General features: G+C 43.6%; 1 protein-coding gene across 3 annotated transcripts in view; it reads left to right on the top strand.

The window, feature by feature from the left end:
• LOC126356585 (vesicular acetylcholine transporter-like) overlaps positions 1-18680 on the top strand; it is an 886345-nt gene that overhangs the window by 387587 nt on the left and 480078 nt on the right. Inside the window, exon 1 of one of the 3 annotated variants that reach the window (XM_050007383.1) lies at positions 5728-6007. The exons of the other annotated variants lie outside the window; for them this stretch is intronic. Within the exon in view, the coding sequence (XP_049863340.1) occupies positions 5750-6007 (258 nt within the window). The 5' untranslated portion in view covers positions 5728-5749. Of the gene's footprint in view, positions 1-5727; positions 6008-18680 lie in introns of those variants that run through there. 3 annotated transcript variants of the gene reach the window in all.

Raw genomic sequence — 18680 nt, 5'->3', positions numbered from 1 at the left:
CCCAGGTCGACGGGCACGTGCACCTTCCGCCGACCACTGGCGACAACATCGATGTACTGTGGAGACCTCACGCCCCACGTGTTGAGCAATTCGGCGGTACGTCCACCCGGCCTCCCGCATGCCTACTATACGCCCTCACTCAAAGTCCGTCAGCTGCACATACGGTTCACGTCCACGCTGTCGCGGCATGCTACCAGTGTTAAAGACTGCGATGGAGCTCCGTATGCCACGGCAAACTGGCTGACACTGACGGCGGCGGTGCCCAAATGCTGCGCAGCTAGCGCCATTCGACGGCCAACACCGCGGTTCCTGGTGTGTCCGCTGTGCCGTGCGTGTGATCATTGCTTGTACAGCCCTCTCGCAGTGTCCGGAGCAGGTATGGTGGGTCTGACACACCGGTGTCAATGTGTTCTTTTTTCAATTTCCAGGAGTGTATTAGCTCGGACGAGTATAACTGATAGTGGAGAAATAAAGGAAGGGATTCCAAGAGAACTGTGTACCGGACAACCAGCGCAGCGGAGACAAGCGGTTCGACACGGTGCAGGCAGACGCCTCATTAGGTGCAGGTAATTAGCCGTGACCCGCGTTCTGGCGATGCTGTCTGCGCTCCAGAGCCGGCCACCGGCCCCAGTGCCGCTGCACGGGCCGAGGCTCCAAGCCCGGCCGCGGCTCTCACTTGGGAACACACGCGGCAGGCATAGTTACTTCGATAAGCGGAACATTGCACATGGACGCGTGGAAGAAAGAACCGAAAGTAATTATTTTGAATTACGTACTACATATATTTTTATTTATATTTCCATACCTGCAGCATGGGAAGCTAATTATTGGCTACCATTACATAGATCTTCAGTGTACTCGTGCATGATATTCTTTAAATTTACAACTATCAAGAAGGTTACAGTAAGTTTTATAATATATTGCGCTAACTGACTGTTCTATTGACTCATACTGGAACGATTCATACACTATAAATGAGAAACAATCGACCATTCTGTGATAGTCTGCAATATTTGTTATTTAACAAGCCAGTTCTCAGTTTTTAGGTATGAAGATAAATTATTGTAGCTACCAATTTTTTGAGCTAAAAGATTTTGCGTGACATATATCCAAAAGACTTCTTAAGACTGAAGTGATAAATATTATTTTTTACAAAAAATGTTAAGTAAATAGTTTTTACATTGGATAAAATACAGTATATGACACATTGCACCACTTGTGTAGATTAACCAGACGGTTTGAAGGTCAGAGTTGCAAGGTACTGCCAAAGTACTACACATCATCACAAAGGGAGGAAGATAAACCATACTGAAACTATGGAATTCAAAAAACCTTTGGTTATTTGCCCAAATAATCACAGTAACCTTACAACCGACTTCTAATCACAGATACTGCAAAGAAACCCATCCAGACTACTTTGTAAAATGCTTCTCTAATTTATATGCTTCACATTTTACTTTGCTTCCCTTACTGTGGATTCACATACCCTATTGTTCTACTCTGTAAAGGTACAGTTGTTCCACTTACTAATTAAGTCTCACCTTATGTCTCACTTGTAATATTATACTTAACAAGAGTAGGCATTGCCTGCAAGGAGAAACAATGACAGATTAAGTTAAGTTTCTAGGACAGCCAGAAGTCCTTTATCAATATTTTTATTGAGTAGGTTTGCTCAATTATAGAAGAGATTTGTCAGAAGCTGTGAAATTTAGACTATCGAATTTACAAAATGTTGCACTATGGGACCTTACATTGATATAACTGACATAAAAAATACATTCAATTCACATTTCACAACAAATGACACTCATTTAACATAATTTGATAATAATATTGTAACTGAATTAAATTGGTTTTTGTGAGGTAAATTAGAACCAAATAATTATAGTCAGCGATAAAAATAGAACAGCTTTGTACTATATAATAAATCTTCTAAGAAAAATTTACTGAATTTTGCTTATTTAATTTTTCGTTCGAAAACAATATACGTTCCAAAATCCTGCTGCAAATCGATGTTAATGATATGGGCCTGTAATTAAGTGGGTTACTCCTAGTACTTCTTGAATATAGGTGTGACCTGCGCAACATTCCATTCTTTGGGTGCGGATATTTCGTCGAGCGAACTGTTGTATATGATTGTGAAGTATGGAGCTAATGCATCAGCATACTCTGAAAGGAACCTAATTGGTATACAATCAGGACCAGAAGACTTGCTTTTATTAAGTGATTTAAGTTGCTTCACTACTCCGAGGATATTTACTTCTACGCTACTCATGTTGGCAGCTGTTCTTAATATGAATTCTGGAATATTTACTTTGTCTTCTTTTGTGAAGGCATTTCGGAAGACTGTGTTTAGTAACTCTGCTTTGGCAGCACGTGTTTGAAATGAAACTCAAGTTTTCTTTGACCCTTTCTGCAATTGTCTCATCAGAATTGGGAGGTCGGTAAAAGGATCCAGTTATTATTTTATTCCGGTTGCCAACAATGACCTCTGTCCATGCTCACTCACAGGAACTATCTACATCAATTTCTCCAAGGCCAACCGTGTTTAGCCTATCCTCCCGAACTCGTTAGATTCTTGGCAAAAAATTTGTCTGAGCTTAACTCCGGCTTTAGCCAGCTTTCAGTGCATATAACGATTTGAGCTTCAGTGCTTTCTATTAGCGCATGGATCACTGGTGGTTTCCCAACACAGCTACGACAATTTACAACTGTTATACCGATGGTTCTTGTATCTACCTTCTTCCTGCGTTCGGTCTGCACCCTTTGTGACTGAAGCCCTTCTTGTGTTTTCCCGAGACCCTCTAACCTAAAGAAACCGCCCAATCCACGCCACACAGCCCCTGATATCAGTGTAGCCAACTCCTGCGTATTGTGGACACCTGACCTATTCAGCGGAACCCGAAACCCAACCACCCTTTGGCGCAAGTCGAGGAATCTGCAGCCTACATGGTCGCAGAACCGTCTGAGCCTCTGATTCAGACTCCAGGCGGCTCTATACCAGAGGTCCGCAATCGGTCCTGTCCACTACGCTGCAAATGGTCAGCTCTGCGTTCATCTTACAGGCAAGACTGGCAGCCTTCACCACTTCTGTTAGCCGCTCGAAACCAGAGACATTCTCTTCTGAACCAAAGTGACACACATCTTTGGTACGAACGTGAGCAACCACCTGCAGATGGCTGCATCCTGTGCTCTTCGTGGCATCTGGGAGGACCATTTCCACATCTGGAATAACTCCATCCGGTATGCAAACGGAGTGCACATTGGTTTTCTTTCCATTCTTGTCAGCCATGTCAGTAAGGGTCCTCATAACGCGCCTAACGTTGCAGCTCCCAACTATCAATAATCCCACCCTCTGTGATTGTCCACATCTTGTTGGGTGAGAGATTTCGTCTGAAACAAGACAGGCAACAGCATCTGACTCAGCGAAAGTGTCACCCACAGACAGCACGTGGAACCTGTTTGTCAGCAAATCGGGGAGGCCTAATGTGCGGCCGCCTGGGAAGTCTTTCGCTGCCGGCTAAGCTCCGCGGCGACCTCCCACTCGAGCACAGGTGAGGGGTCAGCCTCAGTGCGAGCAGTAACTGGGCTGGCCACCAGTTAGAATGGATCGGAGGACACTGACGTGCTGGACGTCCGTTGGATCCCCACAGCCGGCCCACAACAGTGATGCCCATCCACTGCAGCCCCGGGCTGTGTAACCGAAGCCATCACAGCCTGAAGCTGAGAGCGAAGTGTCACCAACTCGGCTCACATCCTCACACAGCAGTCGCAGTCCCTGTCCATACTAAAGACCGTGGAAAACTAAACTATGCAGATAAACGGACTATTGACACGTGTCTGATAAGTTAGATTAATATGCAGAGATTCAGAAACCCAACTACCGAAGCACTCAGGTAAAACTAGAGAATTCGCCCCTGATTAGGAACTTGTAATATGTCACAAAATTGATTTACTTTCTGACGCAAACGAAAACGCGAGAACTGTGGCTATTAGACATTAAATAAACACGCAGAAACTCAGGAAACTAAACTATTAAAGCACACAGATGATATTATAAAATTCGCTCCTAGTTAGGAACTCGAAAACCACAAAATCAGTTACTTCCCTGTTGCTGCTTGTGTCTCGGCCGGCTACTGCTGCCTGACTGACTTGTTGACTAACCTTGCAGATAGGAACCACTTGCAGATACTAGCTCTTAATGGAAAATCCAAACAGCAATCTAAACTAGTAGTTTTTTCATATACCCACAGCAATGTCAGAAGAGAAATTCACATTATGTGCCAGAATAAATGACTAGCTGAAACAGGAGATCGAACAGCGAATAGTTAGAGTAGTAATGCGACTGACGAAGCAGAATATCAGAGCAACTATCGTTTCATGTTCTTTCACTTTCGCATATAATACTGAAAACTCAAAAACACAAATAAAGATCTGCAACATAGGCAATATATAACTTTTTCTATTAATCTCTATCTACATTATACTTCGCAAGCCACCTCATCGCGAGTGGCGGAGGGTAACCTGTATGCTGCCGTCATTTCCCCCTTTTCCTGTTACCCCAGCGAAGGGGGCCCCAGAAGAACAATTGTTGATGGGCTTTCGCATGAGCTCTAATTTTAGCTTCATGGTCTTTTCGCGTGATATACAGCAATACATTGACTGAATCTTTGTGAAAAGTACGCTCTCGGAATTTAACGGTAAACTAATCGTGATGCACAACGCCTCTCTTGTGGCGTGTGCCACTGGAGTATCCTCACGACGCTTTCACTATTACTACACGAACCTGTCACGAATTGAGCTGTTCTTGAATAGTCTGCTTCCTTTACCTATTTCTATCTGGTAAAGGTGCCAGGCCTCCAAGGGATGCTCTAGTACTGAATTAGCACGAACTAGGTTTTGTAAGGTGCCCCATTCGTGGATGGGCGACACATCATGACGATTCTTCAAATGAATCTCTGGCACGTGCCTTTCCTACTTTTAGTTTTATGTGACTGTTCCACTTTAACTCACTGCCATGCATGCTCATAGATATGAAACACACATGTGACTACTTCCAGTGACTGTTTGGCAGTTGTGTTATCATACAATAATGGGAATTTCGACCTGTTTATGCATTTGTTTATAATGAGGCTCAACTGCCAAACACTACACCCAACATCGATCCCTCTAAAGTCATCCTACATTTTGTTACAATTTTTTGTGCTCCTAGTTCTCTATATGCAACTGCATCATCTCTTTGGTATTGGTTTTTGATGCAACAAGTACATTTTAACTATAATAACTTTCTCTTTTGTTAACGACTGCTGAGTGAAAGAAATTCTCTTTGTACAAAACTTACGTTCTTGTAGTGTCGCATGTGCAGCTTCGCGTTACAAACGTGACAATAAGAAATAGCATTGCGGGCAACATAGGGTTTCACCTTTTCCCCCGTCGTATGTAAGCAATTCTGTTAATAAGGATCTGTAAATACGAAATCTAATGTTAACAGGTCGTAAGTGGGTGCCAATTTTGATCTTAGGTTATATTCTGATTAATTTTGATCATCTAATATTAAAGCTCCTCAAATTGTTCTTGACGTGTTGACTTAAACGAGTAGAAAACAGAATTCCAATTGCTACATTTCAAAACTTCGCGCCGCTCTCGCGCGGTTTTCGACGTTCTTGCGCGACGCGCTGCAGCTATCGATAGGTGCTGCTATCGATAGCGCTGCAGCATCTGTGGCAACGCGTCGCCAATTGCTGCAGTAATGTTTCGCGAAAGGATTTCCCTTTGTAAGAGACCACGCGCTTGGCTGGTGAAGCAGCTGATCCTCGGGTTGTGCGGTGAGATGACGTTCGCCCGCGGCAAGCAGTTCGTGTCGCTGGCTTTGCCGAGGCGCTGGCAACGCTTGTTCGCAGAGAAACACGGTCTTCGCGTCTCCGCCGTGGTGAAGGCGTTTGCAGCAGCCGCCGGCAGAGGCGCCACTTGCTCCCCGGGATCAATACCAGAGGGGCTACTGCGGCAGGTAGGCACTTGACCCAGCGTTCTTTACACGCGACTATTTATAACCATAGGGAAGTTCCTGCATTGTCCCCGGTCAATAGGACTCCTGATTGAGCAAAGCTTCAGCGTTGTCCATTTTATTTCTTTCGTTCGTTGTCGTGACTTTGGCAGTTGACTTTTTCTTTTCAATGTTGGTACGGTGAGAACAGTTCTCTCCACGCTGAGCAGACTGCGGCGCCAAACTTATCTCTTGTAGGCACGGAGATAAGTTGTTGACGAGCATGTAGGAGACGGTAGTTGACTTCATTAGGAAAAGTATCATCGCATTAAGCAAACACCGGCATAAAAATGCAACTTTGTTATAACACCATACTTTCTTAAGACACCTTCGGCTTCACACGTGGTGGCAGAATATCGTAGATGACATAAACACTGGCAACATGTAATTTATACAGCTTCATTTGTATTTTATGTTGTTAAATGTATGGAAAGGGATACTTTTGTGTATTATACATCCAGACCTGTTCCATTCAAGGTAGTTGTTGGGAAGAACTGCTCCTTATAGATAACTAGATCGGAGACACCATTTGTCTAGTTTTACCTTCGTAGTCCATACAAGCGAGATACAAAGGGAGTTCAGAAATATTTATTGATCACATCTTGAAAACTACTTTTTGTCATTTGCTAGTAGGATTTCGCGAGAGATTCTTTTACCGCCGTTATCTTTCGTATACGAACGGCAGCTTCCCACACGCAGTCAGTGAAGTACGCCATTGGCTTTACTTTCAAATGATTTACATTCCAGAGCCCAGCTACATGTGTGATACCACAGACTGCAGATGTGGTCTTTTAATCTTCTACACAGATACTTCGCGTTTTGTGAAGATTTCAGTTTTAAAGTTTCCCTCCAATGAGCTCTAGGTGTCCATCCTCTCATGAGACATATTTTCGCACATTGCTGCAATTTTTTACAGAATCGGATTTCTTCGTAGATAAATGCGTCATTGTCGAAAATAATTAGGTGAACGGGTTATGTAATTTATGCACACTATAAATACTTTCTTGGGGCACAGCAGAAATTTTCTTTGTATGTGTGAATGACTCTCCATCCAGGAGAAGTTCTCAATACAGCTACAGACACGGATAACCGATATGAAAGTATTTTCGTTAGTTGATGTAAATAAACATTTGTGAAAATGTACAAAAACTCAATCTGATTATCCCAATCCACCAAGTGTACTTTTACTTGCATGAAGACCTTGAGTTTAGTTTGTAAAGATCGGGTTTTTTCCGAAAATTAGCAGGTTCACCGTCAGAAGTTGGTTTTATTGCGGATTGAGTAATATATTGGAACTTCAGGCAGAGATACGTTGAGTTTGCTGGAGAATGAAAAGACAGAGATGTAGACAGGTAGGTAGACAGATAGATCTACATTTATTTCCGCAGAGATTTAATGAGGAGACGCTCTCGTACATAGGACATTTAATGAAAGCACGGCACATAATATTAATATACAGAATAATAAGTAAATACTAATGTTTCCACAACATATCCTAAGTGAAATGGTTCTAAAGGACGTGAAATAAGTCAAGAGCCAGAACACATGTTCATTAATACGGAACATGCCATACATGTAAACTTAAACTGAAGCGTATACAATGATTGTTAAGACTGGCGCAACCGCACGTCATCAAAAAGGCATCACCAATATCAAATTATTAAACTGTATATATGATGGGATACTACAAGAGCTTAAGTTTTGTACAAAGAGAATTTCTTCCACTCAGCTGTTGTTAACAGAAGAGAAAGTTCTTATAATTAAAATTTAACTGCTGCATCAAAAACCAATACCAAAGAGATGATTCAGTTGTATATAGAGAACTAGGAGCACCAAGAAACTTTAGCAAAATGTAGGAAGGCTTTAGAGGGATCGATGTTGGGTGTAGTGTTCGGCAGTTGAGCCTCATTATAAACAAATGCATAAACAGATAGAAATTCCCATTACTGTATGATAACACAACTGCCAAACAATCACTGGAAGTAGTCAAAAAAATGGTTCAAATGGCTCTGAGCACTATGGGACTCAACATCTGAGGTCATAAGTCCCCTAGAACTTAGAACTACTTAAACCTAACTAACCTAAGGACATTACATACACCCATGCCCGAGGCAGGATTCGAACCTGCGACCGTAGCGGTCACGCGGTTCCAGGCTGTAGCGCCTAGAACCGCACGGCCACCCCGGTCGGCGGAAGTAGTCATATCTATGACCGTGCTTGGCAGTGAGCTAAAGTGGAACAGTCACATAAAACTAAAAGTAGGAAAGGCACGTGCCAGAGATTCATTTGAAGAATCGTCAAGATGTGTAGCCCATCTACGAATGGGGCACCTTTCAAAACCTAGTGATTTTGTCACTGTAATAGGAGAGGAGCTGGCCAACCCTCCCCCCCCCCCCCCCCCTCCTCCCCAGTAAATCCTTTAGGCCTGTCTTAAATTCTAATTTGTTCCCAGGTAAATAAACATAGATCTGTTCGCACAGTGGATAATCCACAGTATTCATCAGTTAAGTGGTTAGTCATTACAGCTGGTCCCCTTCGTTGAAGTGAAAGGCATTGAAGTTTGTGAGCAAAATGTAAAAATACACACACGATAAAGGACGGAAGATTCACTGTTAACGACGGAGATAGTAGCACAATGTTGTTAGGCGCCGCTTTATACTTCGTGACTCTTGTCTTCATTTTCCTGGTGTGCTGCGGCCCGCCACAACTTTTTCCTCTCTCTTCGTCTCAGAGCAGCTTTTGTAGTCAATGTTGTCAATGATTCGTTGGAAGTATTCCAGCCTCTACCTTCATCCACAGTCGTCGCCTTTTAAGGCCCAAGGAAGTTATTTTTTGATGTGTAACACATGTTCCACCATCCTGCTCTTTTTTCTAGACAATGCTTTCCTTATATCCTTTCTTCATAGACTCTGCTGCGAACCGCCTCTTATTAGTACTGTTAATTTTCAGTCTCCATCTGTAACATTCCGGTGATGGTCTTGATACAAGGAATTATCATTGCATTCCCCTGAAATTGTTTATGGAAAGTACCGAAAACATAAACCGGGATGGCTGAACAGGGATCTGAACTCTCTCATCCAAAATACAAATCCAGAGACTTAACTACTGCGCTACCTCCCTCTGCAGCAGTCAGAACACAGGACGTTACATATTTAAAGTTCTCTGTTCAAAAATCTGCGATACATTATGCTTAAGAATGGATCTATTTTAAACAAAAACTCTACAGGAATAACTAAAGTTTCTTGAGGTCTTGTAGACTCGTAGCTATCCCAACTCCTTCTTAATGTTTAGTGCTACTAGTACAGTGAGAATGGGACCTCTACAGTGCTTATGCGTCTTCAGAAGGCAACACTGTACACCACACAGATGCGAGACGCAGAGATTACAATTACATTCATTCTCACAGCGGGCCAGTAGCCGCAACACTTTAGCAACAGTACGCTCCTTATAGCAAGTACGAGCGACAGGGCAAGAATGCTGTTTTATGAAAACTCAATGCTGCAGTCCCTCCAACTGTATTTTAATGTCTTATGTAGAATGTCCAGTTTGTTAAGTAATAGCGTAATCGGCATTCCACACAAAGCAAAACATTTCGCCTTAATTCTTTCACAGCCGAGGAAAACTTTTGACGTTCACTCGCTCCTGTCTTACTTCGAACGCAAAGGAGGACTAGCTAGTTCGCGACGCCGATTGTACAGAACTTTGTGAGAAAACGCTCATGAAACATCAATACAGCTGTAGTTTACTTTAAGTAGTTTTGGGGTTCTCAGAAAAAAAAATGTTGGACGCTGCTATGTTAGCAGAAAGAAAAAATACACTGCCTTATTTACTGTATATTGACGATGAACTCAGTTTCAGTACTGGTTCGAAGATCTCACTAACTGAAACATGTTACACAAAATAATGTAATAAAACTAAAATAAACAATGGAGACAACCTTATACGTAAAACTGAATCAACCATTTTTTTGGTGGAGCGGGGAAGGAAGGAAGTTGATGGTTTAGTATTCCCGCCAGCGTACGTCGAGAGAGATGCAGAGATGTTGGTTATCACATTAAAATAATACAGAAGAGACACGGAAAGCACGGGCTAATTGTGATTTGGACAGAGCCACTAAGCCAGGTGCCTACCTACCCCGGCCGAGCGGTTCTAGGCGCTTCAGTCTAGAACCGCGCGACCGCTACGGTCGCAGGTTCGAATCCTGCCTCGGGCATGCATGTGTGTGATGTCCTTAGGTTAGTTAGGTTTAAGTAGTTCTAAGTTCTAGGGGACTTATGACCTCAGATGTTAAGTCCCTTAGTGGTCAGAGCCATTTGAACCATTTTTGAAACTACCGACCGGTAGCAACAGACCTGGCACTCCAGTTCTTGCCATGATTTCAAAACCTTCACCTCATGCAGTGTGCTGTTTTCGTGTGCTCACCTGTCAGTCGCTCTCGCTGCTCACGTATTTTCCTCCGTGTTCGATCTCTACGTAGTACTCAAACCCTCCACTCTCCCACTGATGCGCTCACACATCGATTATTTGTCCCTCTTTAGTGCTTCAGCATTTGACTTCTTGTTGAGACATTTGGTTCGTACAGTTAACATTCGTGCTGACAGTGACAGTTTGTGGTGTTATCATGTCGTCTACGTAAGGCATAGTATTTTTGTCCCTGTAAGTGCTTCTGTAACCACGGCATGATGCTCCAGCCTTGAGTGTCATTGGAAATAAAAAAGTTCAAATGTGTGTGAAATCTTATGGGACTTAACTGCTAAGGTCATCAGTCCCTAAGCTTACACACTACTTAACCCAAATTATCTCATGGACAAACACACACAGCCATGCCCGAGGGAGGACTCGAACCTCCGCCGGGGCCAGCCGCACAGTCCATGACTGCAGCGCCTGAGACCGCTCGGCTATTCCCGGGCGGCCATTGGAAATAAATCCCTTAAAATTCCACACTGGTAGGTTAGTAACAGTTGCTTACAAAACCCTGAACAAACTCTAGCTCCAGAGGCTGCTCCTAAACTGCTCCTTCTTTGCGATGATAGAGTACGTGAACTCGCAGAACTGTCTGCATTACACTAATGAAAACACGCACCCTTCACATCCAGAAACCATACGTGACGTGACAATAGGTGTGTAGTTAAAGCAACAGAATTACTGGAGAGAGCTGTTCCCGACGAACCACAATTTCTACTTATGTGAACTATAAAGGGTGTTACAAAAAGGTAAGGCCAAAATTTCAGGAAACATTCCTCACACACAAATAAAGAAAAGATGTTATGTGGACATGTGTCCGGAAACGCTTAATTTCCATGTTAGAGCTCATTTTAGTTTCGTTCTTCCACCTACGCTCAATGGAGCACGTTATCTTGATTTCATACGGGATACTCTACCTGTGCTGCTAGAACATGTCCCTTTACAAGTACGACACATCATGTGGTTCATGCACGATGGAGCTCCTGCACAGTTCAGTCGAAGTGTTCGTACGCTTCTCAACAACAGATTCGGTGACCGATGGATTGGTAGAGGCGGAACAATTCCATGGCCTCCACGCTCTCCTGGCCTCATCCTTCTTTACTTTCATTTATGGGGCATTTGAAAGCTCTTGTCTACGCAACCCCAGTACCAAATGTAGAGACTCTTCGTGCTCGTATCGTGGACGGCTGTGATAGAATACGGCATTCTCCAGGGCTGCATCAGCGCATCAGAGATTCCATGCGACGGAGGGTGGATGCATGTATCCTCGCTAACGGAGGACATTTTAAACATTTCCTGTAACAAAGTGTTTGAAGTCACGCTGGTACGTTCTGTTGCTGTGTGTTTCCATTCCATGATTAATGTGATTTGAAGAGAAGTAATAAAATGGAAAGTAAGCGTTTCCGGACACATGTCTACATAACATATTTTCTTTCTTTGTATGTGAGGAATGTTTCCTGAAAGTTTGGCCGTACCTTTTTGTAACACCCTGTATACTGCAATCATACTTTTTTCATATAACTAACAGCGCGTGTAAAGACCTAAGTTTTCACGCTGGACAAAGCAAGAGCACCCATTGGGAATGTGTGTACGACAGTATCCTGGTCATACACGGAAGAGTCAAAGAAACTGGTACACCTGCGTAATATCGTGTAAGACTCCCTCGAGCACGCAGAAGTAACGTAACACGACGTGGCATGGACTCGGCTAATGTCTGAACTGGTGCTGGAGGGAACACCATGACTCCTGCAGGGCTGTTGATAAATCAAAACAGTACGAGGGAGTGGAGATTCCTTCTGAACAGCACGTTGCAAGGCATCCCAGATATGCTCCATAATGTGCATGTCTGGGGAGTTTGGTGGCCAGCGGAAGTGTTTAAACTCAGAACAGTGTTCCTGGAGCCACTCTGTAGCAGATCTGGACGTGTGGGGTATCGCATTGTCCTTTCAGAATTGCTCAAGTCCGTTGGAATTCAAAATGGATATTAATGGATGCAGGTGATCAGATAGGATGCTGACATACGTGTCACCTATCAGAGTCGTATATAAGCCTATCAGAGGTCCCATATCATTCTAACTGTACATGCCCCACACCATTACAGAGCCTCCACCAGCTTCAACAGTCCCCTGCTGACATGCAGGGTCCATGGATTCATGAGGTTTGTTTCCATATCCGTACATGTCCATCTGCTCGATACAATTGGAAACGAGACTCGTCCAACCAGGCAACATGTTTCCTGTCATCAACAGTCCAATGCCGATGCTGACAGACGTAAAGCTTTCTGCCACACAGTCATCAAGGGTAGACGAGAAGGCTTTCGGCTCAGAAAGCCCGTATCGATGATGTCTTGTTGAATGGGTCGATGGCTGACACTTGTTGACGGCCCAGCATTGAAATCTGCAGCAATTTGCGGAAGGGCTGCACTTCTGTCATATTGAAATGTTCTCTTCAGTCGTTCTTGGTCCCTTTCTTGCAGGATCTTTTTCCGACCGCAGCGATGTCGGTGATTTGATGTTTTACGGGATTCCTGATATTCACGGTGCACTCGTGAAATGCTCGTACGATAAAATCCCAACTTCATCGGTATCTCGAAGATGTTATGTCCCACCGCCTGTGCGCCAAATATAACATCACATTCAAACTCACTTAAATCTTGATAACGCGCCATTGTAGCAGCAGTAACCGGTCTAACAACTGCGCCAGACACTTGTCTTATATAGACACACTGCATACATTACTCCCAAAGGGCACCAGGCTGGTCTTGTACCGTAACTGCTAACTTGCATCCTTCATCATATGCTGTCGTCAACAACAATGTGAGTGACAGCAGTTAAAACACGAAAAGCCTGTAAGCACATCAGTGGCTCAGTGATATTTTAGGTAAATCTTCTAAGCTTTGCACTAGCCCTAAGCGTGGTAACAACAGAATTTGCAGTTGTTTATGGTCACGAGTCTGAGACACTTGCTGCAGTGCCTGTTGTGAAAAGCTGGTCCCTCTTCTACATCTATGTCTACGTACAAACTCCACAAGACATTGGGATCCGTACCAGGTAGGGTTGATAGAAGAGATAGAGAAGATCCAACGGAGAGCAGCGCGCTTCGTTTACAGGATCATTTAGTAATCGCGAGAGCGTTACGGAGTTGATAGATAAACTCCAGTGGAGGACTCTGCAGGAGAGACGCTCAGTAGCTCGGTATGGGCTTTTGTTAAAGTTTCGAGAACATACCTTCACCGAATAGTCAAGCAGTATATTGCTCCCTCCTACGTATATCTCGCGAAGAGACCATGAGGATGAAATCAGAGAGATTAGAGCCCACACAGAAGCATACCGACAATCCTTCTTTCCACGAACAATACGAGATTGGAATAGAAGGGAGAACCGATAGAGATACTCAAGGTACCCTCCGCCACAGACCGTCATGTGGCTTGCGGAGTATGGATGTAGATGTAGATGTAGAGACGGAGGTTACCCTGTTCCACTACCAGTGATTTCCTTCCTTATTTAACTCGCAAACAGAACGAGGGGAAAATGACAGTCTACATGCCTCCGTAAGAGTGCTAATTTCTCTTATCGTCGTGCTCCTTTCCTGAAATGTTTGTTGCAGCAGTAGAATCGTTCTGCAGTCAGATTCAAATGTCATTTCTCTAAATTTTCTCAAATGTGTTAATCTAAAAGAAGTCGCCTTCCCTCCAGGGATTCTCATTTAAGTTCCCGAAGCATCTCCGTAATTCCTGCGTGGTGTTCGAAGCTACCTATAAGAAATCGATGCCTTCCTTTAATCTGATATGATGTGGATCCCAAAAACTCGGGCAGTACTCAAGAATGGGTCGCACTACTAACTTATATGTTGTCTCCTTTACAGATGAAACACACTTTCTTAAAACTCACCCATTAAACGAAATCGACCTTTCGCCCCTCGCACTACATTCCTTACGTACTCGGTCCATTTAATATCTGTTTGCAACGTTACGCCTAGGTATTTAATCTAAGCAAATATATCAAGCAGATTGCTACTAATTCTGCATTCGTACTGATCTACGAGCGTCAACAGGAAATGGCTAGTCGTAGTGGCTGCCTTCCTCTCTGGAGGCTGATGAGCCCAAAGGTGGAGACCGCCTGGCCGAGCGTGGAGCAACTAGTTAGCAGCAGGTGTGGTCTAACGTTCAAAGCGGACGTGTTGAGGGTCATTAGAGGATAAGAGATTGCGTTTCACTCGGATTCAAATTTGAAGTTTGTTGTGTAAGTCCTTAACCAGAAAGTGCTTAAGGGAAGAGTTGGAGGTCCCAAGAACCCCACAGAAGATTAAAACTAAAAATTCAGAATTGGAAACATAAATGTACAGACAATGATTAAGACTGGTAAACTTAAATAGGTAACAGATGAGATGAAAGAGAGAAGCATTGGAATATTACCAATGCAAGAAACAATATAGACTGACGAAGATACAGTGGAGTCAGAAGGCTTCATAATACTTAAAAGGAAATCAGGAGTTAGAGTGGGAAAGTAAAGACATGCACCTAGATGCTTTGGTACGGGGTTCATAGTAGAAAAGAGATACGAGGATGGCATAACTGAAATGAAGAGCAGGTCAGAAAGGATATCAACACTGACATTTCAAGCCGGGAACAAAAAGTATACAATAATAAATGGACATGCGCCTACAAATGACAAGATCAGGGAAAGACAAGAAAGTTGCAGACAGTTTCCGGGAGGAGCTAGACGATACACTTAAAAACATACCATACAGAAATGTAAAGATACTGGTAGGAGATTATAATGCACAGACTGGAAGAGAGAAGCAACATAAAGGAGTAGTGGGCGAGTACACTGCACCCCAGCGTACAAACAAAAATGGAGAAAGACTAACTGAACTGTCTCGAGAACACAAAATGAGACTGATGACAACACACTTCAGGGACAAATCATGTAAGAAAAAGACATGGGTAAACCCATGCACCCATCTTGGAGAATTCCAGTTTGACCACATAGCAATCAACTGGACAAACACTAAAGAGATCATGAACACAAAGGTCAAGGAGAACACAAGAATAGAATCGGATCACTGTCTTACAGAAGTTAAGTGCTTGTGGATTCCAAACAGGGACAGACTTCCACAGACGAATAGAAGAACAGAAAACATAAAGGTAGACAGCGACGACTCAAGACACAATCGATCCAGATATGAGGAAGGAATTGAATCATTCAGTGAATGGGGCAACATGAAGCGAAATATGGTGAAACAGGCTGAACCATGGGGAAAGGAAGAAAAGAAACGGAAGCACTGGTGGTAGAACAAGGAATGTGAGGAAGCTGTAGAGACTCGCACGAAAGCCTGGGGAGACTGGAGCAGCAAGACGGACCCGGGAAAATGGGAATTTTTCTTAGGAGCTAGAAAGGAAGCGGCCCGAAGAATAAGATGGAGCAGAAGACAGGAAGCAGGAATTGGACGAGATTGAGACCAACTTCAGGAAAAACAACAGCAGACACTTTTTCGGGAAATTCAAAAAGAGTCTGATTGGATACAAGGGTAGAGAACTGTTTATAAGAGATAAGAAAGGGGAGCTGGCTGTTAGTGCGAAGGAAAACTGTCGGATTTTTGCAGAGTACTTTCACAACCTGCTGAACTGTGAGCCGCCTGAAGAAGAGCTGGAACTGGGGACTGACACAGAAGAGATAGAGAGAGAGCCACGCCCTCCAACCAGGGAAGAAGACGCACATGCCATAAGCGATCTAAAAATAAGGCAACTGGTGAAGATGGTATAGCAGCCGAGATGATAAAGTGGGGAGGCAACAAAGCAATAGACAACATGACCAACATAATCTACCAGATCTGGAGAACAAACAAGTTTCCAGACGGATGGAAGAATGCAATATTAGTACCAATACATAAGAAGGGGGCAAGAGAGATGCAAACAACTACAGAGGAATATCGCTACTAGAGGTCGGGTACAAGGTGCGGTGAAAACAGTTGCTCAAGAGAGTAGAAGAACAGGTAGAAAGTACAGTTGGCGACTACCAAGCGGGATTCAGGAACAGAAGAGATTGTATAGGATATTTATCCTGAAGCAACTGATAGAACATAGGGCCTTAAAAAACAAAAAGACAGTAATAACCTTCGTGGAATTTGCAAAGGCATATGACTCCATCGATAGACAAACCCTTGTTAGGTTCCTGAAGAACAGAGGGCTTGATGGAACAACACAAAAACTCACAAAAGAAGTTCTGACAGACACAAAAGCATGGGTGAGATTCAGAAGAGCACTGTCAGAAGAATTTGAGATCAAGACTGATGTTAAACAGGGAGATGGATTGTCACCATTGTTGTTCACTATAGCACTGGACGAAGTGATCAGGCAGTGGAGAGCAATAAACGAGGAAATGGGAATACCAAAGACCCACGTGGGGGACAAAAGGGACAACAGGGCTCAAGTGGACTGCCTAGCCTTTGCAGACGACATAGAAATTAGAGAAAGAAGAGATAAAAATACTGAGAAAAATACTAGGTCCCAAAAGGGGTGGAGAGAGGTGGATGCGAAGACCTAGGAAAGAACTGTACCGGAATATGAGAAAAATATCCGGGGAAATCAGATTCAAAAGGGCAAGTTTTGCTGGACATGTATTTAGGATGAGTATGGACAGAATGACGAAGAGAGTGTGGGAAACAACAGGGAGGACAAGGGGAAAGACAGGAACCAAGTGGGTTGTTGAACTTCGAAAAGACTGGTTGGAATTGGGGACCAAGGTAGAAGGAAAGGAAAATTGGAGAAACAAATATACACCGACCAATATGCCGGAGAACAACGACAGAGAAGAATACAGGAAAAGATTAGAGTGTCACCAGAGGAGCCGACAGGAGAAAAGGACACTGAAGATCTCGGAAGAAGAGCGGGAGAGAAGAAGAGAAAGAATGAAGAGGTTCTAGGAGAAGAAGAGGAAAATGCTGTCCACAAAGGGGCTTCCCGTGGTGCTACAGAGGCTGTAACACAAGAAGAAGAAGAAGAAGAAGAAGAAGAAGTATGTCCTTAACCTATCTGACTTTGGACTGTGTTCCTGTCTTGTTTACAGAGGAGAACGTGGAAACCATTTAGTGACGGACCGTTCTGTTCGTTGCCCAACTGGATGGTGGGATTTGGGACTTTTTTGAAAGTAGTCACATTGCATATTGTGGAGTTGCAGTCTTCCAAATTTACTACGGTACGTTAGTTTTGGTGAAGTACATAAATGACTCAGTAAACGGAATTATTGGTAGCTTTGGCAGGGAAAGAATCACAAATGAATGTGTAAGAAAGAAACTGGTAGCTGACATCTTTTTGTACTTTTTTCTCCTTTCAAAACAGACTTGTCGGTCCGTACCACATCATCTTAGCCTGTTTACAATTCCGCCCTTTGTTTACAGGCTGGAGGATAGTCACACCACGCGGAGACCGGAAAATCATCGCTCGTGCGACATTCAGATTGCCCTTTTCTTATATAATATCCTGCGAACTATGGATGAAGGTCAACAGGCAGAGTCTATATTTCTGGTTTTCCGAAAACCATGTGACAGCTTGCCCCATTGCAAACTGTTAACGAAGGTATGAGCATACGGAACAGGTTCTCAGATATGCGAGTGGCTCTAAGATTTCTTAAGTAACAAAACCCTGTACGTTGCCCACTTTTAAGGAGGATGATTATGTACGAGGAACAAAAATCTTCTGAAGACTACGCAGGTCTTTATACGACGTCAATCAGTTTCTAGACGGTGCACCACTTCGGGTTTCTAGGGCAATGTAGTAAGACACTGATCGCATTCATAAACAAAACGATCGTTGTGAAGTAACGCCCGACAGGTATGCAATATGCCCAGCGCAGGTAGGACCTTAACTCACCAAAGTTACTAGGGAAGCTGCGGTAGCTTGTGCTTAATTGTTTATTTGTGATAGTCTGCGGGAATTTTACAACTCTACTGCACGACACTGTCTAGCCGTCTCGTGGATCAAAGTGAGCCTGACGATCCTTGTTGCAACGTATTGGCAACCAATATGTAACGTAACTGTAACAAATATTGCCTATGTTCGTCAGTGAAAATTGACACAACTAGCAACCTGAGCTATCCGTAATCGAAATCTAGCCTGCATAACACTGTGTGCGTGTTGTGTGAGTGTCGGATTCACTGTCATTTAAGCCCTCAA

Source organism: Schistocerca gregaria, chromosome 1, assembly GCF_023897955.1.
Source record: "Schistocerca gregaria isolate iqSchGreg1 chromosome 1, iqSchGreg1.2, whole genome shotgun sequence".
NCBI lineage: Eukaryota > Metazoa > Arthropoda > Insecta > Orthoptera > Acrididae > Schistocerca > Schistocerca gregaria.
This window is presented reverse-complemented; position numbering and strand designations above follow the sequence as displayed.